This window comes from Malaclemys terrapin, chromosome 2 (genome assembly GCF_027887155.1).
Source record: "Malaclemys terrapin pileata isolate rMalTer1 chromosome 2, rMalTer1.hap1, whole genome shotgun sequence".
NCBI classification, from domain to species: domain Eukaryota; kingdom Metazoa; phylum Chordata; order Testudines; family Emydidae; genus Malaclemys; species Malaclemys terrapin.
The window spans coordinates 200,793,944-200,813,813 of NC_071506.1; the positions used below are offsets into that span (position 1 = coordinate 200,793,944).

General features: G+C 43.6%; 1 protein-coding gene across 1 annotated transcript in view; it reads right to left on the minus strand.

Annotated features, from left to right (window-relative positions):
- Positions 1 to 2,465: 2,465 nt before the first annotated feature.
- PPP1R17 (protein phosphatase 1 regulatory subunit 17) overlaps positions 2,466 to 19,870 on the minus strand; it is a 31,022-nt gene continuing 13,617 nt past the window's right edge. The window contains exon 5 of the mRNA XM_054019008.1: positions 2,466 to 4,156. Coding sequence (XP_053874983.1) covers positions 4,077 to 4,156 — 80 coding nt within the window. The 3' untranslated portion in view covers positions 2,466 to 4,076. The remainder of the gene's footprint in view (positions 4,157 to 19,870) is intronic.

Below are 19,870 nucleotides of genomic sequence, written 5' to 3' on the forward strand. Positions count from 1 at the left end.
TAGGAATTCACCCAGAAATCACTCCAGCTCCTTTTGCAGTGAACAAACAACCCCCCTATAAGCAACACTTATCTTTATCAGCAAACAAATTGTCCCTCAGCCTCTCCACTATCAGTCTCTCAGTCGCCGATCAGTGTACCTCTTTCCCTTTGGGTTCTGACTGATTCTTGTGTGCAGTGAACGCAGGCCCATAGTGTCTATACAGACAGGCTGTTCCCTGGCTCAAACGCCCAGCCTGCTGCATTCTTGCAGCAACATGTGCAGCTCACACAGTTCCTTCTCAAATGGCATCCCCCTTCTATTAGAGAAGGGCTGGAAGCAGGACATAGGGGCTGGATTTCCCTCCTGCTCCTGGGACTATTAGGACTTTGGGGTAGTGTCCCTTTCACATTGCTGATGTGTAGAATGGGAGCTCCACAACAGAAACATTATTTGTCCAGTTCCACAGAGGTATTTAGGTGCCTACCTCTGATTGAATGGAGAGGTGGGCTCTGAAATACCTTGTAGGGTTTGGGCCTTTGCAGCTGTCTCAGAACCTTGTGTGGTTGCTGCCCTCTGTGCCATGGTGACTTGGAACTTCCCGGGGAGAATGGGGTGGGGGGAGGAGGAGAAGGGGGTAAAGCATGTCTGCTCAAAAAGGACAACCGGCTGCCACTTGAGTTAGAGAGCACCCCCTGCTGCTCTAGCAGCCTCTGGCCCTCTGTGGCAATGGAGAGGTTCAGATTCAGAGTCGTTCAGAAGGGGACAGTGCTTCGTACATACACACACAGTTTGTAGCACTGTGACATGCATCTGCGAGTCCTAAAAGGTTTTAAAGATTTATGACCAGTTCCCATAGAAAGTAATATTGAAGTGACTTCTCTTCATGTAATGTAGCAGTTGAAAGCAGTGAGAAATTATACACATAAGCAGGGTCTGAATGAGCTTTCCCCTGACATCTAATGATGAACTGGAGGGAAGATTTCAGGAGCAGAAAGCATTCACATAGACACCCAGTCTTCCTAGATGTTCAGCAGACAGACCTGCTTTGCCAAAGTGATCAATTTTGGCTGGTTTTGGATTACAATTCACTTTAGTATTGAACAAAGGGGTAATGAAATGTTATCCTTATTGTACGAGTAAACAGCAGCAGGACTGTACTTAGCACACCCTGATCTGAACCTCACTTGCTAAGTGGGGGGGCAGGGATGCCAACTCCCAGTGAAAGAGAGGGGGGATGGGGACAGGTATTCCTACCTGAGTGTGGGAACTCTGCTTTTAGAGTCTTTGATGCCATTTGACCCTCCCTTCTCAAGTGTTTAGACTTAATTGAAAGGCCTTGTTTCTGTTCAGTGGTTACCAGGGCTAAAATTACTGATGAGCAGGTTTAGGGGCTAAGACTTGCGCCTGGTGCAGGGACAGTGTTGCAGGGAACACAGAGACAGCACTAGCAGTGAGGTTCCCCCACTACCCAATGTAATTGCTAAGATCTGAAATCACTAAGACGCTGGCTAATTCACAGAACCTGAGAATGCAGCATCACAGAAGTGGCAGTGAGTGGCCAGTGATGGCAGAGAAAACAGCACACCCATGGCCAACAGAGGCAGTGGCAAAGAAAACCGCAGCAACTGAGGAACTGCTTGTCCCTCTCCCCCACCTTTTCAGGGGTGGGAGGTGAACCTACACGAATGCAGCTCTGAATTCTGAATCCCCAATTTAATGCTGGGCTCCCTTTCCCTTTTAATGAAAGTTTTCTTTTGGTATACACAGACTCAGGCTGGGTCTACACTACCCGCCTGAATCGGCGGGTAGAAATCGACCTCTCGGGGATCGATTTATCGCGTCCCGTTGGGCCGTGACAATCAATCCCCGAATCGACGCTCTTACTCCACCAGCGGAGGTGGGAGTAAGTGCTGTCAACGGGAAGCCGCAGAGGTCGATTTTGCCGCCATCCTCACAGCGGGGTAAGTCGGCTGCGATACATCGAATTCAGCTACGCTATTCGCGTAGCTGAATTTGTGTATCTTAAATCGACCCCGCCCCGGAGTGTAGATGTAGCCTCAGTGTTTGCGAGAGAGAAGTATAGTCCCTTTGAGGAACCCAGGCGTTGTGTTTAATTTCCCCAAATTATCGGGTGAGGGCTCGAGACAGTTCTGTTTTGTATTGTTAAAAGGAACCCCTAGATATTTAACCCGGCCCTTGTTGCTGCTGATACCACCTGGCAAAGGGGTTACATACATATTGGCCCTGCCAGTGAACATAGCAAAAGCCTACTGCAAAGCATTACCTGTAACATACACTCACTGCTCACCATACATTAATATTGTTATTTGATATGTGGGTTTCTGTTAATATTTTAATCTACTCTATGCATTAATATTCAGCAAAAAATACCTGTCAAATAGCCAATTCATAATTTCTAGTCCACTGTACAAGTTTAGCTATGTAATTTTTATGGTATTGTCATTGATTTACCATACAAGGTATACATTGCCTCTAAATATTTATTAATGAATTGAATGCTCGTGAATGTTGCTGGATCAATAGCTCTGGAAACTGAAGTCTCAGGTATAGCAGAAGTAGCTATATTGTAAGATTCCTTACAACCAGTGTTCCTCAGCCTTCTTAATAGGGTGACCAGATGTCCAGATTTTATAGGGACAGGCCTGATTTTGGGGTCTTTTTCTTATATAGGCTCCTATTACACTCCACCCCCGTCCCAATTTTTCACATTTGCTGTCTGGTCACCCTACCTCTTAAAAAGGTAAGCATGTTGGACAGTAAAAGGATAATTGAATTCAGTCTGCTAGGCTACACAGTCTTTGCCCCCTCTGCTGAGATTGTCAAGGACTCAATAAAGGACAGATTGATGTTAATAGGGTTTGAGCTTTGTACAGGTGAATACCTAGTAGGAACAACCATGAGAACACCCAGTTTTTACACACAGACCATCTGTTTTGTGTCACATTCTTTAGATACCTAGTTCTATTTGTTTGATCTATATTGATCGTAATTGTCTGTGACTCACTGTAAGACATTTTGTATGAATTAACTTGTAAATTACTGTTACCACAAAATATTGTGAAAACATTGTGTATGATTATCTCTGAATTCTCCAACAAGGATTTTTAATCTTAACAGCACCCCCTAACAGGCTAGGTTTCAATTAAAAGCACTTACCAAAAGAAAACATGCAGATTAAAAGATCAGCTACCCAACTAGTTCATATTCCACCAACTTTGGAAAAAGAACTTTGACGCTAAAAATTCAATAATACATACTAGTATAAATTACAAACGTTGCACTTCTAGGAAGCTTCTTTTCTGATAGCAGTGTGCTTTGTAATATTTAAGGTTTCAAAGTTGATGGCTCTTATGAGGTACTAATTTTTGGTATTAGAGCAAACTCACAGGTCATAACAAAGGAAAAAATTACAAATATGGGTACTGAACTTATACTGTACATGCAAGAGACATTTGGATTCAATTTTAGGACCTGTTGACTTGATTGTTCACTTTTATGCTAGTGTAACTTCACCTTAGTCACTGATATTCCACCAGAGTAAAGCTGGTGTAATGAAACACAGAATCAGGACACAAACACACATTAAAATCTTTAGCCAAATTTTCACAACCATGGGAAAAGGGGGTGGTGGTGTAGAAGCTGGCCTACTTCTGCCTGGTGCTGTCCTTTTGTGGGATAGACCTATAGCAGCTCTCTTCTCAAGAGAAGCCTGTTGTTAGTTAGTGGGTGTCCCACACTCACAGCTCCCACCCTGTTATGTGGTGCTAGCTGGCATCCCTTGTGGCCACTGTTAGAGATGTCCAAAAATTTTTTTGTCTTCAGATGGGATCAGTGTAGAAAACTTCTGCATGATAGGGCTAGATAATACAAGATATTTCTTCCAACCCTAACCACAAGTCTATTTACTTTCATCTTTTCCAATGCTAGCCATTTACAGATAAGCATTTGGTACTAGCTTAAATGCAGTGCATGCTTTCAAAAATTATTTATAAAAACAAATGGGCTTTGTTATATGCTACCATTTTGAATGATCTGGAATTATTTACAATAGTTTTGGAGATATCACAATAATCTTAAATAAGGGTTTTTTCGCCATCCTTTTCATCATCTTCCACAATCACTGTCTGCTTTTCTTCTTTAAGCAGGTTAGTACCTTAAACAGGAAAAAAAAAATTAAAACAAACTAAAAACTAGTCGGGTTAACATATTCATTGTTTACAAGGGCCTAATTTTCCTATCCTTTCCACTTGTTTGACACTCAGTGGAGTTGCTTCTGATTAAATTTGGATAATCAGGCCCCTAATATTTAGTAAACCTGAAACTCGTGTCTGTATTTGTACTTTGTAATTAAAATTATTGGACATTCTCACACACTGCTGATACCTGTTCAAATAAGTAGCACATTGTGGTTTATTCTCAGAAATCTTCTTGACTGTTTATTACTTAGATTTTGCAAATGCAGATTCCAGAATGGGCAAATGTTGAAAGACTTAACAGCCAGCTCCCATACATCCAGTATTATTCCCACTGAAATGAATCTAATGGCAACATGTTGCAAATGTAAATAAAAATATGAACAGGCTCCCATGCATTACCAAAGACATTGTACCAGTACAAGCAATACTGAGCTTTGTGAATTTGAACATGCATCAAAGAAGATCTGTCTGTAAATGAATACTAAGGATAATTAAGAAAACCACACACCCATTGCCAAGGCACTGGAGAACTGTACAGCTTAATATAGAGAGGAAGGATGATCTTGTGGTTAAAGTACAGGACTGGGATTCAAGAGATTTGGGTTCAATCAGCCACAGAACGCCTATGTGACCTATCATTTAATGTGTCTGTGTCTCTGCTTGTGAGCTCCCATCTTTTGTCTGTCTAGTGTATTTAGAATGTACAAACCTAGAGCCTAGAACAATGAGGCCCCACTACTGCCTGGGGCCTCTATGCACTACAGTGATACAAATAAATAATAAAATATAATTAAAAAATGATGCCCCTAAAATGAAATGTTAAAATCAACCAGTGGAATCCCACAGGCAAAGGCTCTACTCAATCCTTATTTTATCTGAACTGGTTTGTTTTGCCCATTCCTATTTAAAAAAAAACAATGAATAGCCTCCACAGTATGTTTTATTTCCACTGTCTTTAGTATGGTGGCTAAAATATTCCATAAACAGGGTGAGGGGAAACCCGGACTTGAAGCCAAGCAAATCGCTTTAAGTCAGTCGCCTACTGTTTGCTGTCAGTGCGCTCCAACCTGCCAAGTTGTTCTGTCAAACTAACCCATTTTCTTTCTTTCTGTGTTGAAAGCCCTCTCATAATGAAGCAGTTCATGAAGTCTGAAAATAGCGCAAAGGAAGCTATGCCACACAGGAAGGCTTTCTTCAATTCTGGACACTCTTCAAGAGGTGAGGAATTAGGGACACAGATGATTGCCCTAAATTACTATTTTGAATTCAGGTCTGGTTTTGTTTGGATGGGGTTTTTTACCAATTAGCTGATTTTATTGGGGGAGGGATGAAACTTCAAAAGGTAAGTGTGAAATACAATGGTGTGTCCTTCAAACAGCCATTGAGTGACTAATACTGGAAACTGGTAACAGGGAAGCCATTTTAAAGTGATGGAGAGAGAGAGAAATGTTCCACACCCAGGTTTCAACTCAGCCCCTAGCAAAAAATTTTCCAAAAATACAGACATTTATTTTTATCCTGTTATTTCTGCATCTTTTCCAAAATGCTCCCTGCCTGCAATGGAAGCTTATAATGTATAGCAAACAAAACTAAAGTTTAGAGCTATGATATATAATCCTATCTCCAGTGCTTCTTGGTTCTTATCTGAGTTACAAAACAATAAGGAAAAAGCAAATGGGCTCCTAGCCAGACTATAGGAGCATCAAAATTACTCTGTGCGTGAAGCAATTCCACCTACCACAGCTAATTTTAGCAGAAATTGTCTTCAAGGCCCAGGGAGCTAGGCACAGCTGGAGGGTAGCAACAGGACTCAGCAGCCCAGCTATAAGGAGTTGTTGTCATTCAGTAATCACATGCTCACCAAAATAGAGTGCAGTGGTGACTGAGAGTGCTCCCAAAATATAATCCTGGCGGGATTCCTGAAGCTGGTACAGTGTGTTATGTAGATCAAAAGCACAAGATAGTGTGGTCTAGATTGAATGTGCAGAGTGGTGGGATTAGTAACACCTGTGTGCTAATCCTGGCTCTGCTTACTGATTTAGAGTCTGGGCAGATCACTGAGCCTCTCTGCCTCAGCTTTCCCATCTGAAAAATGGGCATCACAACATTCAGCATTGCTTCATACAGATGTTTTAAGGATTAATAGATTAGCCAGCATCTCTGAAGTATAAAGCAGCGCATAAATAAATACAAAGTAGTGGTAGTAGTTTACAATAGAACCTAGTGCTGATGAGAAATCTGTAACCCAACACTAGCTATCGGCGGCTTCAGACTCTAAGGTCCTTGCCAGAGCTGTGCTGAGTACAGTTTAGCAAAGGGAGGTAGAGGATCTGTTGCCAGTCTGGTCCCTGGTGCACCTTAGAGCTTCCTCGGGGTGTTTATATCTGACTGTCTATCAATCATAGGGCAATTCCTGTCAAACTGAGGCTGGTGAGGGGATGGTGTAGAGCTGCTTTGCTGGTGCTACAACATGCAGAGACTTCCTCTGTGTACCGCGGTGTTTCTCAAACTGGGGCTGCCGCTTGTGTAGGGAAAGCCCCTGGCGGGCTGGGCCGGTTTGTTTACCTGCCCCGTCCGCAGGTCCGGCTGACTGTGGCTCCCACTGGCTGCAGTTTGCTGCTCCAGGCCAATGGCAGCTGTTGGAAGCGGCGTGGGCTGAGGGACATACTGGCCCCGCTTCCAGCAGCTCCCATTGGCCTGGAGCAGCGAACCACGGCCACTGGAAGCCGTGATCAGCCGGACCTGCGGACGGGGTAGGTAAACAAACTGACCTGGTCCGCCAGAGGCTTTCCCTACACAAGCGGTGGCCCCAGTTTGAGAAACACTGACAAAGGAGAGGATGAGGGCTTGAGAGTGTGGTTTTATAATTATCTCAAATATCCATTTGTCAGGAACAGCTTTTCCATATTCACATGAATATTTACATTCTTGTCAAAACCTGCATTTGCAGAGGGCTCTTCAGAAACCCTTAAGTTAATTGAATATGCTGCTAAGTGAGGCTAGCAATAAAAGGTGTTTCAAATCTGATGCAGATCATTTATGGTCATGGGGGGGAGCTACATTAGAATTGTGGTTACATTGGCCCAGATCCTTGAAGGTACTGAGGTGCCAAACTCACAACAATGGAGATCAGGGCCATTTTCCCTTCTTTATTCCATCAGAAGTCCAAGATGTGGGCTGATTTGATTTATTTGCTATTTAAATAGCTTTTGCTTTTCTAAAGTGATGCATGTCTATAAATGTTTTTGAAATGCAAGCATGTGACAACAATTAGTGGGGCAAGTTTTGTACCTGTTAATTATTTTTTAATGTCACTTACTAATGATGAACTTACATTTATCCATAGCATACTGGGGAAAAGACAGATTTTAAATGAAAGCATTGCTCCAGTAAGATTTGCATCTTGAATGCCACAGTAATTTATCAAATGCTTTGGACTTATTACAACACACATGATCCCCTACCCATGAGTAGATTGGATGCACATGTATCTCTAACTATAAGGTTAAGATAAAATGAGGAAGGAATGGCAAATTTACCAGAACTCAGAATTCCTTTGAATGTATCTCCTGTTCTGCAGAGGAAGGATGGTCTTATGCTTTAGGCATGAGACTGGGACTCAGGAAACCTGCGTTGAATTCCCAGCTCTGCCAGTGACTTCCTATGTGACCTCGGGCAAGTCAATTAATCTCTCTCTGACTCAGTTCTTCATCTGTAATGTAGAGGTAATAATATTTCCTTTCCCCTTTTCCCCTTCACGTTTACGTGTCTTGTTCACGTAGCTTGTAAACTCCTTGAGGCAGGGACTCTCTCTTAGGTGTAGGCACAGTACCCAGGACAATGGGTCCCTGATCTTCATTGGGATGTTTAGATGTATTAGAAGTAATAATTCTGGACATTATTGTGTTTTTGCATAGCTTGCTGGTATTGATCGTTGTGCTCTAGACTGAGTCCTATCCCTCTTTGGGGACTCACTGAAGCCTTGGGCAAGACATTTAACCCCTGTGTGCCTCAGTTTCTAATCTGTAAATACTTATGTATTTCATGGGGGTGTTCTGAAGATTAGTCCATGTTTGTTAAGTGTTTGGAAGATGTAAAGTAGTATGGTCTTGATTCTGCCCCCCTCATTCCAGGAGCAGTCCTATTGAGAAGTGCGACAGAAACAGCCCCTAGAGAGTCTCTAGCCACCCCAAAGTGGATAGGACTGATCTCAAGTGATCAAGGACAGCTCATCAAAAATGGAGGGAGGAGCCAAGGGGAATGATTTTCAGCTCTATCTATGGGGAAAATGTTTGTGAAGACAGCTTTTAAAATATTGGTTAAGTAAGCTAAAATAGGCAGTGTTGGTTTGTAGTTTTGGTAATGCTTGACGCGTTGGCATTTAGTAGCAACTAGGGAGAAAAATAAAACCTAAAACTGGAACAACCTACAGTGCAAGTTATTGAGAGAGCACTGAGCATGGAGTGTGCTACTTAGGTCACACATCCAGCAACAGCAATACTAGAGGACTAGGGACAGAAAGGCCCTTTTATATTTGTTTGGTGCGAATAACCCTGCTGGGGCATCTGGGATTTGAGCCTATAATTGAGATTTTGTTTTGCACAGCTGTTCCACAAGACCTCATTTTATTTATTCTCTCCCTGCTGCCTTACTGGGTAACCCTAAAAGTAAATAAGTTGTAAATAGTGGACTAGTCCGCAGCCACAGCAAGTCATTCTCTCACTGCAAGCCATGCACCACTGCAGCCGACATCTAAATATCAGCTTTTTGTACTCCAGGATCCAACCTGAAAAGAAAATATGCTTCTTTGAAAGGGGAGACATTCAAACCTAGGCACACAAGCCACTCGAGCCATGTCACACACACAGAATATGCCACAGGGATTATTAGATGACAGATGAACTCTGCAGGAGAACTGTACCCATAGAAAGGCAGTGGGAATGCTGTATCTAGGGAGAGGCAGCAATGAGCAGGGTACTGGGATTGAATTCATAGGGGACTAAGGGGGCCTGATCATTCACCACTTTCTTAGTTCAGTTTCATGAAATGAAAATCAGTTGAGTCATGCTGGCATAAAACTTCAGTAATGCAGTGATACATCAAGCCTGGGGTGTTTCATTTTCTATCAGCAGCCACATTCCTCAGAAATTGGACACATGCACCGATTTCTGTTACAGACCTGAAAGCCACTGCATTTTTCTTGTTTTACTTTATTCCCTTTTGGTATTTCTTGGCTGGCAAATCCTCTGGGGATTATAACAAAGTGCCTCTACTACTATATAACTTTCATTAACTTCCTCTATCATTTGCAAATTCTATTGGAACGAAAAAAGTAGTCTTCTAGGGGCAGAAATGGTAAAGGTCTTTAAACAGCCACTAGAGGCAATTTTTCTCACTTAAATGCTCACTAGAGATTGCTAATGCTAAAGAGGTAAATATTAAACTAAATGAATTTGGATGACAAATGTTGTTAGTCCTAGCTGCATCCTGCTATAGCAGATATTACACCTCTACCCCGATATAACACGAATTTGGATATAACGTGCTCCGGGGAGGCAGGGAGGGAGGAGGGGGGCTGCGCAGTCCAGCGGATCAACGCAAGTTCGATATAATTTGGTTTCACCCAAAACGCGGTAAGATTTTTTGACTCCTGAGGATAGCGTTATTATCGGGGTAGAGGTGTATATTTACTGTAATCCTCATGTCATAACTATAAAGGGAAGGATAATAGCTGTCCTGTGTACAGTATTATAAAATCCCTCCTGGCCAGAGACTCCAAAATCCTTTTCCCTGTAAAGGGTTAAGAAGCTCAGGTAACCTGGCTGGCATCTGACCTAAAGGACCAATAAGGGGACAAGATACTTTCAAATCTTGCGGGGGGGAAGGCTTTTGTTTGTGTTCTTTGTTTGGGAGTGTGTTCGTTCTCGGGACTGAGAGGGACCAGACATCAATCCAGGTTCTCCACATCTTTCTAAACAAGTCTCTCCTATTTCAAACTTGTAAGTAAATAGCCAGGCAAGGCGTGTTAGTTTTCCTTGGTTTTTCTCAACTTGTAAATGTACCTTTTACCAGAGTGTTTATCTTTGTTTGCTGTACTTTGAACCTGAGACTAGAGGGGAGTCCTCTGAGCTCTTTAAGTTTGATTACCCTGTAAGGTTAATTTCCATACTGATTTTACAGAGATGATTTTTACCTTTTTCTTTAATTAAAAGCCTTCTTTTTAAGAACCTGATTGATTTTTCCTTGTTCAAGGTCCAAGGGGTTTGGATCTTGATTCACCAGGAGTTGGTGGGAGGAAGGAGGGGAATGGTTAATTTCCCCTTGTTTTAAGATCCAAGGGGTTTGGATCTTGATTCACCAGGAGTTGGTGGGAGGAAGGAGGGGAATGGTTAATTTCTCCTTGTTTTAAGATCCAAGGGATTTGGATCTTGATTCACCAGGAGTTGGTGGGAGGAAGGAGGGGAATGGTTAATTTCCCCTTGTTTTAAGATCCAAGGGGTTTGGATCTGTTTTCACCAGGGATTTGGTGAAGGTTTTTTCAAGGTTTCCCAGGAATGGAATCCATTGAAATGGTGGCAGCCGAACCAGAGCTAAGCTGGTAGTTAAGCTTAGAAGTTTTTCATGCAGGCCCCTACATTTGTACCCTAAAGTTCAAAGTGGGGATCCAGCCTTGACATGGTGGATAGCGGTGGGATCATTTTAAACCCAAAAACCAGTGAGATTTTTTTTTCCTTCTAGCTGCTTGGAAAGCCAGCTGGAGGTAGATAGATGCATATCTTATCTCTCCTTGCCTGAAGGCAGAGGTGTTACGTTTTTTTAACAGGTCCTTTGTTAAGAGAAGTGTTCAAATTAGCAAATGACTGGTAAAAGGTATTTACAAGCTGAATTGTGGTTTTTTTTTTCTTTTTACATCCTCGGGAGTAGCTAGTTAGAAAGTCTCTGTTAACTCAGCAGCAGCCAGAGCTGAGAGCTTCCCAGTTTCAGTCAACTGCAGAGGGGGTGACCCAGCACAAGAAAAACAGGAAAATGACTACCAAAGAAGTAGCTAAAAATATAGAACTGGCCAAACTAGAAGCAGAAGAAAATAAAAGAAAACATCAAAGACTGCTTCAATTAACAAAACTCAAGACAGACCAGAGAGCAAGAGAAGAAAAAGCCAAAAAGGAGGCCCATAAAAGAGAGATGTAGTGGGAAAAAACCAAAGAGGAGGCTCACAAGAGAACTATGGAGCTGAAAGAAAAAGAGATGGAGGAGAGAGAAAAAGAAAAGAAGCATGAACTGGAACTAGCAAAGGCTAAGCAAGCTTTCACCCCCATCCCTGTTCCTGAGCCGTCCACCAGGGCCCCGTCTGGGTTACCAGAGACCCAGACAAAGGTGGTGGAACTGGATCCCCTGCCAACGACTGCAACAGCCATAGTGGATCCAATCCCAGAGACCCAGCCAAAGCCAGACCCAGAACCGGAACTGGCAATACAACCAGCGCCAGAACCATTGACAGCACTGAGTCCAGCGCTTGCAAACCCGTCTACAACTCCAACACCAGAGGGCACCAGCGAGCCTGAACTGGCAGAAGCAGCAGATAACCATACCCAAGAGGCTCAGCCAGAGCCTGAGATACCACATAGTGCACCAGCGGACAGCGGTTCACAGTCAATGGAAACAGCCCCAGCACCTGCATCGCTTCCAGAGGGACCAAGCCCCAGTCCACAGTCCAAGGAGGAACTGATGTCTCCAGCATCAAGGGAACAGTTCCAGGCCGAGCAGGAAGCAGATGACAGCCTTCAGAAAGCTTGGGCGGTGGCGCGGAGCATCCCACCGCCTCTCAGCTCTTCTAACTGATCCCGGTTTGTTGTAGAACAAGGACTTTTATACAAGGAGGCTCTTTCTGGTGGGCACCAGGAAGACTGGCATCCTCAAAGACAGTTGGTAGTTCCCACTAAGTATAGGGTAAAGCTCTTGAGCTTAGCCCATGATCATCCCAGTGGCCATTCTGGGGTGAACAGAACCAAAGACCGGTTGGGGAAGTCCTTCCACTGGGAGGGAATGGGCAAGGACGTTGCTAAATATGTCCGGTCTTGTGAGGTGTGCCAACGAGTGGGAAAGCCCCAAGACCAGGTTAAAGCCCCTTTCCAGCCACTACCCATAATTGAGGTCCCATTTCAGCGCGTAGCTGTGGATATTCTGGGTCCTTTCCCAAAGAAGACACCCAGAGGAAAGCAGTAAGTACTGACTTTCATGGATTTTGCTACCCGATGGCCGGAAGCAGTACCCTTAAGCAACACCAGGGCTAAAAGTGTGTGCCAGGCATTAACAGACATTTTTGCCAGGGTAGGTTGGCCCTCCGACATCCTTACAGATTCGGGAACTAATTTCCTGGCAGGGACCATGGAAAACCTGTGGGAAGCTCATGGGGTGAATCACTTGGTTGCCACCCCTTACCACCATGAAACCAATGGCCTGGTGGAGAGGTTTAATGGAACTTTGGGGGCCATGATACGTAAATTTGTAAATGAACACTCCAATGATTGGGACCTAGTGTTGCAGCAGTTGCTTTTTGCCTACAGGGCTGTACCACATCCCAGTTTAGAGTTTTCACCATTTGAACTTGTGTATGGCCGCGAGGTTAAGGGGCCATTACAGTTGGTGAAGCAGCAATGGGAGGGGTTTACGCCTTCTCCAGGAACTAACATTCTAGACTTTGTAAGCAACCTACAAAACACCCTCCGACATTCTTTAGCCCTTGCTAAAGAAAACCTAAAGGATGCTCAGGAAGAGCAAAAGGCCTGGTATGATAAACATTCCAGAGAACGGTCCTTCAAAGTAGGAGACCAAGTCATGGTCTTAAAGGCGCTCCAGGCCCATAAAATGGAAGCGTCGTGGGAAGGACCATTCACGGTCCAGGAGCGCCTAGGAGCTGTTAACTATCTCATAGCCTCCCCCACCTCCAACATAAAGCCTAAGGTATACCATGTTAATTCTCTTAAGCCCTTTTATTCCAGAGAATTAAACGTTTGCCAGTTTACAGCCCAGGAAACAGATGACGCGGAGTGGCCTGAAGGTGTCTACTACGAAGGAAAAAAGGATGGTGGCGTGGAAGAGGTGAACCTCTCCACGACCCTTGGACATCTGCAGCGACAGCAGATCAAGGAGCTGTGCACAAGCTTTGCACCAATTTTCTCAGCCACTCCAGGATGGACCGAACGGGCATACCACTCCATTGACACAGGTAATGCTCACCCTATTAGAACCCCACCCTACCGGGAGTCACCTCATGCCAAAACTGCTATACAAAGGGAGATCCAGGACATGCTACAGATGGGTATAATCCGCCCCTCTAAGAGTGCATGGGCATCTCCAGTGGTTCTAGTTCCCAAACCAGATGGGGAAATACGCTTTTGCGTGGACTACCGTAAGCTAAATGCTGTAACTCGTCCTGACAACTATCCAATGCCACGCACAGATGAGCTATTGGAGAAATTGGGACATGCCCAATTCATCTCTACTTTAGACTTAACCAAGAGGTACTGGCAAGTACCAGTAGATGAACCCGCTAAGGAAAGGTCAGCCTTCGTCACCCAGGCAGGGGTGTATGAATTCAATGTACTCCCTTTCGGGTTGCGAAATGCACCCGCCACCTTCCAAAGACTTGTAGATGGTCTCCTAGCAGGATTGGGAGAATCTGCAGTCGCCTACCTCGATGATGTGGCCATTTTTTCTGATTCATGGGCAGAGCACATGGAGCACCTGGAAAAAGTTTTCGAGCACATCCAGCAGGCAGGACTAACTGTTAAGGCTAAAAAGTGTCAAATAGGCCAAAACAGAGTGACGTACCTGGGGCACCAGGTGGGTCAAGGAACTATAAATCCCCTACAGGCCAAAGTGGATGCTATCCAAAAGTGGCCGGTTCCAAAGTCTAAGAAACAGGTCCAATCCTTCTTAGGTTTGGCTGGATATTATAGGCGATTTGTACCCCACTACAGCCAAATCGCCGCCCCGCTGACAGACCTAACCAGAAAGAAACAGCCAAATGCAGTTCAGTGGACTGATGAGTGTCAAAAGGCCTTTAACCAGCTTAAGGCAACACTCATGTCTGACCCTGTGCTAAGGGCCCCAGATTTTGACAAACCGTTCCAAGTAACCACAGATGCGTCCGAGCGAGGCGTGGGAGCAGTTTTAATGCAGGAAGGACCGGATCAAGAATTCCATCCTGTCGTATTTCTCAGTAAGAAACTGTCTGAGAGGGAAAGCCATTGGTCAATCAGTGAAAAGGAATGCTATGCCACTGTGTACGCGCTGGAAAAGCTACGCCCATATGTTTGGGGACGGCGTTTCCAACTACAAACAGACCATGCTGCGCTACAGTGGCTTCATACCGCCAAGGGAAATAACAAAAAACTTCTTTGGTGGAGTTTAGCTCTCCAAGATTTTGATTTTGAAATACAACACATTTCGGGAGCTTCTAACAAAGTGGCTGATGCACTCTCCCGGGAAAGTTTCCCAGAGTTAACTGGTTAACAATTGTTCTTGGAATGAAACATATTGTTAGTTTTTATATAATCAGTAGTATGTCTAAAGGTACATGTGTCTTATTAACTCTGTTTTCTCCTAGAACTCCAGGAAGAAATCACAGCCAGTGTGGAACTGAACATCCAACACTATCTGTGATTTGGGGGGCGTGTCATAACTATAAAGGGAAGGGTAATAGCTGTCCTGTGTACAGTATTATAAAATCCCTCCTGGCCAGAGACTCCAAAATCCTTTTCCCTGTAAAGGGTTAAGAAGCTCAGGTAACCTGGCTGGCATCTGACCTAAAGGACCAATAAGGGGACAAGATACTTTCAAATCTTGGGGGGGGGGGAGGCTTTTGTTTGTGTTCTTTGTTTGGGAGTGTGTTCGTTCTCAGGACTGAGAGGGACCAGACATCAATCCAGGTTCTCCACATCTTTCTAAACAAGTCTCTCCTATTTCAAACTTGTAAGTAAATAGCCAGGCAAGGCGTGTTAGTTTTCCTTGGTTTTTCTCAACTTGTAAATGTACCTTTTACCAGAGTGTTTATCTTTGTTTGCTGTACTTTGAACCTGAGACTAGAGGGGAGTCCTCTGAGCTCTTTAAGTTTGATTACCCTGTAAGGTTAATTTCCATACTGATTTTACAGAGATGATTTTTACCTTTTTCTTTAATTAAAAGCCTTCTTTTTAAGAACCTGATTGATTTTTCCTTGTTCAAGGTCCAAGGGGTTTGGATCTTGATTCACCAGGAGTTGGTGGGAGGAAGGAGGGGAATGGTTAATTTCTCCTTGTTTTAAGATCCAAGGGGTTTGGATCTTGATTCACCAGGAGTTGGTGGGAGGAAGGAGGGGAATGGTTAATTTCCCCTTGTTTTAAGATCCAAGGGGTTTGGATCTGTTTTCACCAGGGATTTGGTGAAGGTTTTTTCAAGGTTTCCCAGGAATGGAATCCATTGAAATGGTGGCAGCCGAACCAGAGCTAAGCTGGTAGTTAAGCTTAGAAGTTTTTCATGCAGGCCCCTACATTTGTACCCTAAAGTTCAAAGTGGGGATCCAGCCTTGACAGCTCATAAAAAGAAGTACATTGCTGTTTACTAAAAACAAGAACAAAATATTTTCAGTTTCACTTTAACTCCTTCATCTTTGCCATGCTCTGTGGATAAAATAACAACACCAAATACCTGCCACTTAAATAGCAATTTATGGGGGGAGATAGATAATGCTGCCCACTTCTTATTTACATCACCTGAGAGTGAGAACAGACGTTCACATGGGACTTTTATAGCCGGCATGTCAAAGTATTTATATGCCAGATATGCTCAATATTCGTATGCCCCTTCATACTTCGGCCACCATTCCAGAGGACATGCTTCCATGCTGATGATGCTCATTAAAAGAAATAATGCGTTAATTAAATTTGTGACTGAATTCCTTGGGGGGAGAATTGTATGCCTTCTGCTCTGTTTTATCCACATTCTGCCATATATTTTGTGTTATGGCAGTCTTGGATGATGACTGTGATACACCCAGGCCAGTTGGGTACAGCAGAGCAGTAGAAGGCAGATATACTGGCCTCTGGATAAGCAGTTTTCTGTTCCCTAAGTGACCAGAGCAGGGGCTGCGCTAGAGCAATCAGGAACCCGCTAGAACCAATTAAGACAGGCAAGCTAATTAAGACACCTAGAGCCAATTAAGAACATACTAGAATCAGGTTTCAGAGTAGCAGCCGTGTTAGTCTGTATCCGCAAAAAGAACAGGAGTACTTGTGGCACCTTAGAGACTAACAAATTTATTAAAGCATAAGCTTTCGTGGACTACAGCCCACTTCTTCGGATGCATCCGAAGAAGTGGGCTGTAGTCCACGAAAGCTTATGCTCTAATAAATTTGTTAGTCTCTAAGGTGCCACAAGTACTCCTGTTCTTTTTGCGCATACTAGAATCAATTATGGGAGGCAGACTAATCAGGACACCTGGTTTAAAAAGGACCTCCCATCAGTTAGTGGAGGGCGTGCAAGGAGCAGGGAGTGAGAAGGCGTGGTACTGGAGGACTAAGTAGTACAAGCGTGATCAGGCTTCAGGAGGAAAGTCCTGTGGTGTGAGGATAAAGAAAGTGCTGAGGGATCTGGCCTGTTCCCGATCTACTAGGTGGTACACAGAGACAGCGGAGATTGTTCTCCCTTTTCCCCCATGCTGGCCAGTGATGAGGTTAGCTGAGTGAATGGCAGGTTTGAGCCTCGAGCAGAAGCAGCCAAACTGAGGGCTGCCATGAACCTCTGAGGAGAGCTAATCCGCCAAAAAGCGCTGGACCCACCAAGGCAGAAGAGGAACTTTGTCACATGACCCAGCACATGTTTGTTTCAAGAACACTTTCACTGCAGATTTGACAAAACACAAAGAAGGTACCGATGTGAAATTTCTAAAGATAGATACAGCACTCAGCCCAAGATTTAAGAATCTGAAATGGCTTCCAAAATCTGAAAGGGACAAGGTATGGAGCATGCTTTCAGAAGTCTTAAAAGAGCAACACTTGGATGCGGAAACTACAGAACCTGAACCACCAAAAAAGAAAATCAATCTTCTGCTGGTGGCATCTGACTCAGATGATGAAAATGAACATGCGTCGGTCCATTCTGCTTTGGATTCTTATCAAGCAGAACCCATCATCAGCATGGACGCTTGTATTCTGGAATGGTGGTTGAAGCATCAAGGGATACATGAATCTTTAGCACATCTGGCACATAAATATTTTGCGATGCCAGTGCCATGCAAATGCCTGTTCTCACTTTCAGGTGACATTGTAAAAAAGAAGCAGGCAGCAGTATCTCCTGAAAATGTAAACAAACTTGTTTGTCTGAGCAATTGTCTGAACATGAAGTAGGACTGAGTGGACATGTAGGCTCTAAAGTTTTACATTTTTATTTTTGAATGCAGTTTTTTTGTACATAATTCTACATTTATACGTTCAACTTTCATGATAAAGAGATTGAACTACAGTACTTGTAATAAGAGAATTGAAAAATACTATTTCTTGTTTTTTTACAGTGCAAATATTTGTAATCAAAAATACATTTAAAGTACATTTTGTATTCTGTGTTGTAACTGAAATCAAATATCCAAAAATATTTAAATAAATGGTATTCTATTGTTTAACAGTGTGATTAATTTTTTAATCACATGATTAATCGTGATTACTTTTTTTAATCGCTTGACAGTCCTACTTGATATTTAACATTTGAAAATGAAGCAGATGCAATTGGAAATATATCACCTAGGCCCAGATCCTCAAAGGTATTTAGGTGCCTCTAATGATTCCAATATTTACTTAAAATTGATTTCCCCCAACCTCCCAGGCATGTTAACTAAAGTATTTGAATGAAAGGAAGACAAAAGTGCTTGCAAACGCAGTACAAGCAAATTTGTTTGAAAATTCAAATTTAAGCCTTGATCCTGCAAGTCAGTCAACACTAGATTGTAATGGGGTGGCACAGGTGCTAAGGTCTGATTGTGCAGAGCAATTTGTAGGATATTGGTGGATTCATTTTTTCCAGTACTTGCCAAACTCTATGACCTAATTCTCCAAACAGTCTCAACCTTACTCACATGAGCAGATGCCCTGAATTACCAGGGACCCTTCGGAAGGGCCAGATTTACAAAGATATTTAAGCACCTAAAGAGGCAGATAGTTGCCTACTGGGATTTTCAAAAGCAACCTAAGCCCCATTGATTTGAATAGGAGTTTGTGACCCAAGAACCTCGAGATGGCAACTGGCAGAGTGTACAGGGTTATATAGGGGTATAGGGGTCCCTTGGGTTCACCAAAAGAATGCCATGTAAGTTTTCTAATGAAAGCCTGTGTCACACTGCTCACCATGACCATAGATATGTATGGATGTTGAGTAAGGAGTTGTGTGTATATATACTGAAAATTATGTCGTTACGGACTGTAACTAGGGACTGGTCAGCAGAAAGGGAAAACCACATTTTCTTTCAGGCAAGAAATGGTTATCTGTCTTGTTTACATGTAAATTACGTATTTTATGGTTCACAATGGGCCTCCACCTATAGTCTGAGCCGAATGCTAATGGAGGATTGAGAAATCTTCAAAGAGAAGAAATTTACAGAAAGAAGTGAACCAGTAGGGGAGAGCCCTGTTTAAAGAAAGGACAATTAACTTTCAGGGGTATAAGGAGATGCACCCTCATTCCTTCAATCTGGAGGACAATATGCAAGTGGGCTTGATCTGATAAGAAGAAGTCTTAGCCAAACTGGAGAAAACCCTGGGGAAAGAACTTGGGTAAGCTATCTTTAGGATATGGAGGAATACTTTGTTAGTTAAGTTTAGTCTCTAGAATGCATGTTATTATTTTGTTTTATCTGTAACCATTTGTTTCCCATATTCTCACTCAGGGCCGGCTCCAGGGTTTTGGCCGCCCCAAGCAGCCAAAACAAAACAAACAAACAAAAGCCGTGATTGCGATCTAAAAAAAGCTGCGATCGCACTCTGCGGCTGCAATTCGGCGGGAGGTCCTTCACTCCCAGGCTGAGTGAGGGACCGTCCGCCGAATTGCCGCCGAATACCTGGACCTGCCGCCTCTCTCCGGAGCGGCCACCCCAAGCACCTGCTTGAGAAGCTGGTGCCTGGAGCCGGCCCTGTTCTCACTCTCTATCACTTGAATCTCTGTTCTTTGATAAGATTAGTGGGAACAAGAATAAATTTATTATCTATCTATCTAAATGCTATGTGTTAAGTAAAGCAGGGACTCTGAGCAGATGCTTACAAGATGGTGTGTGCTATTCCTTTGGGAACAGCAGATCTCGTTCTGTGTGTGTTCAAAGGAATAGGGCATGCTTGCAGCACTCGGGGATTGGTGTGTGCCTTCACTGCTTATACAGAAAGTGAGACCTGCGGAGGCCTGGAAAGAAGCGATTGTGCTGCCAGAGGCTGGTGGTTTCAGGGAGCTGACCCACAGCAGGTACAGACAAGACTTCCTCAGGCAAAGGGCTGCTGGTGGTAAGGTACCTCCCAAGCTTGGGTGCCCCTGGGAAGCATCACACATTTAGGTGCCTAACCTGTTTAGACAATTCTGTAAATTCCAGGTGATGCCTATCTGTAACTTTAGGCATTGAGATACCATTGGAAATCTGGCCTCAAAGGGCTTACATT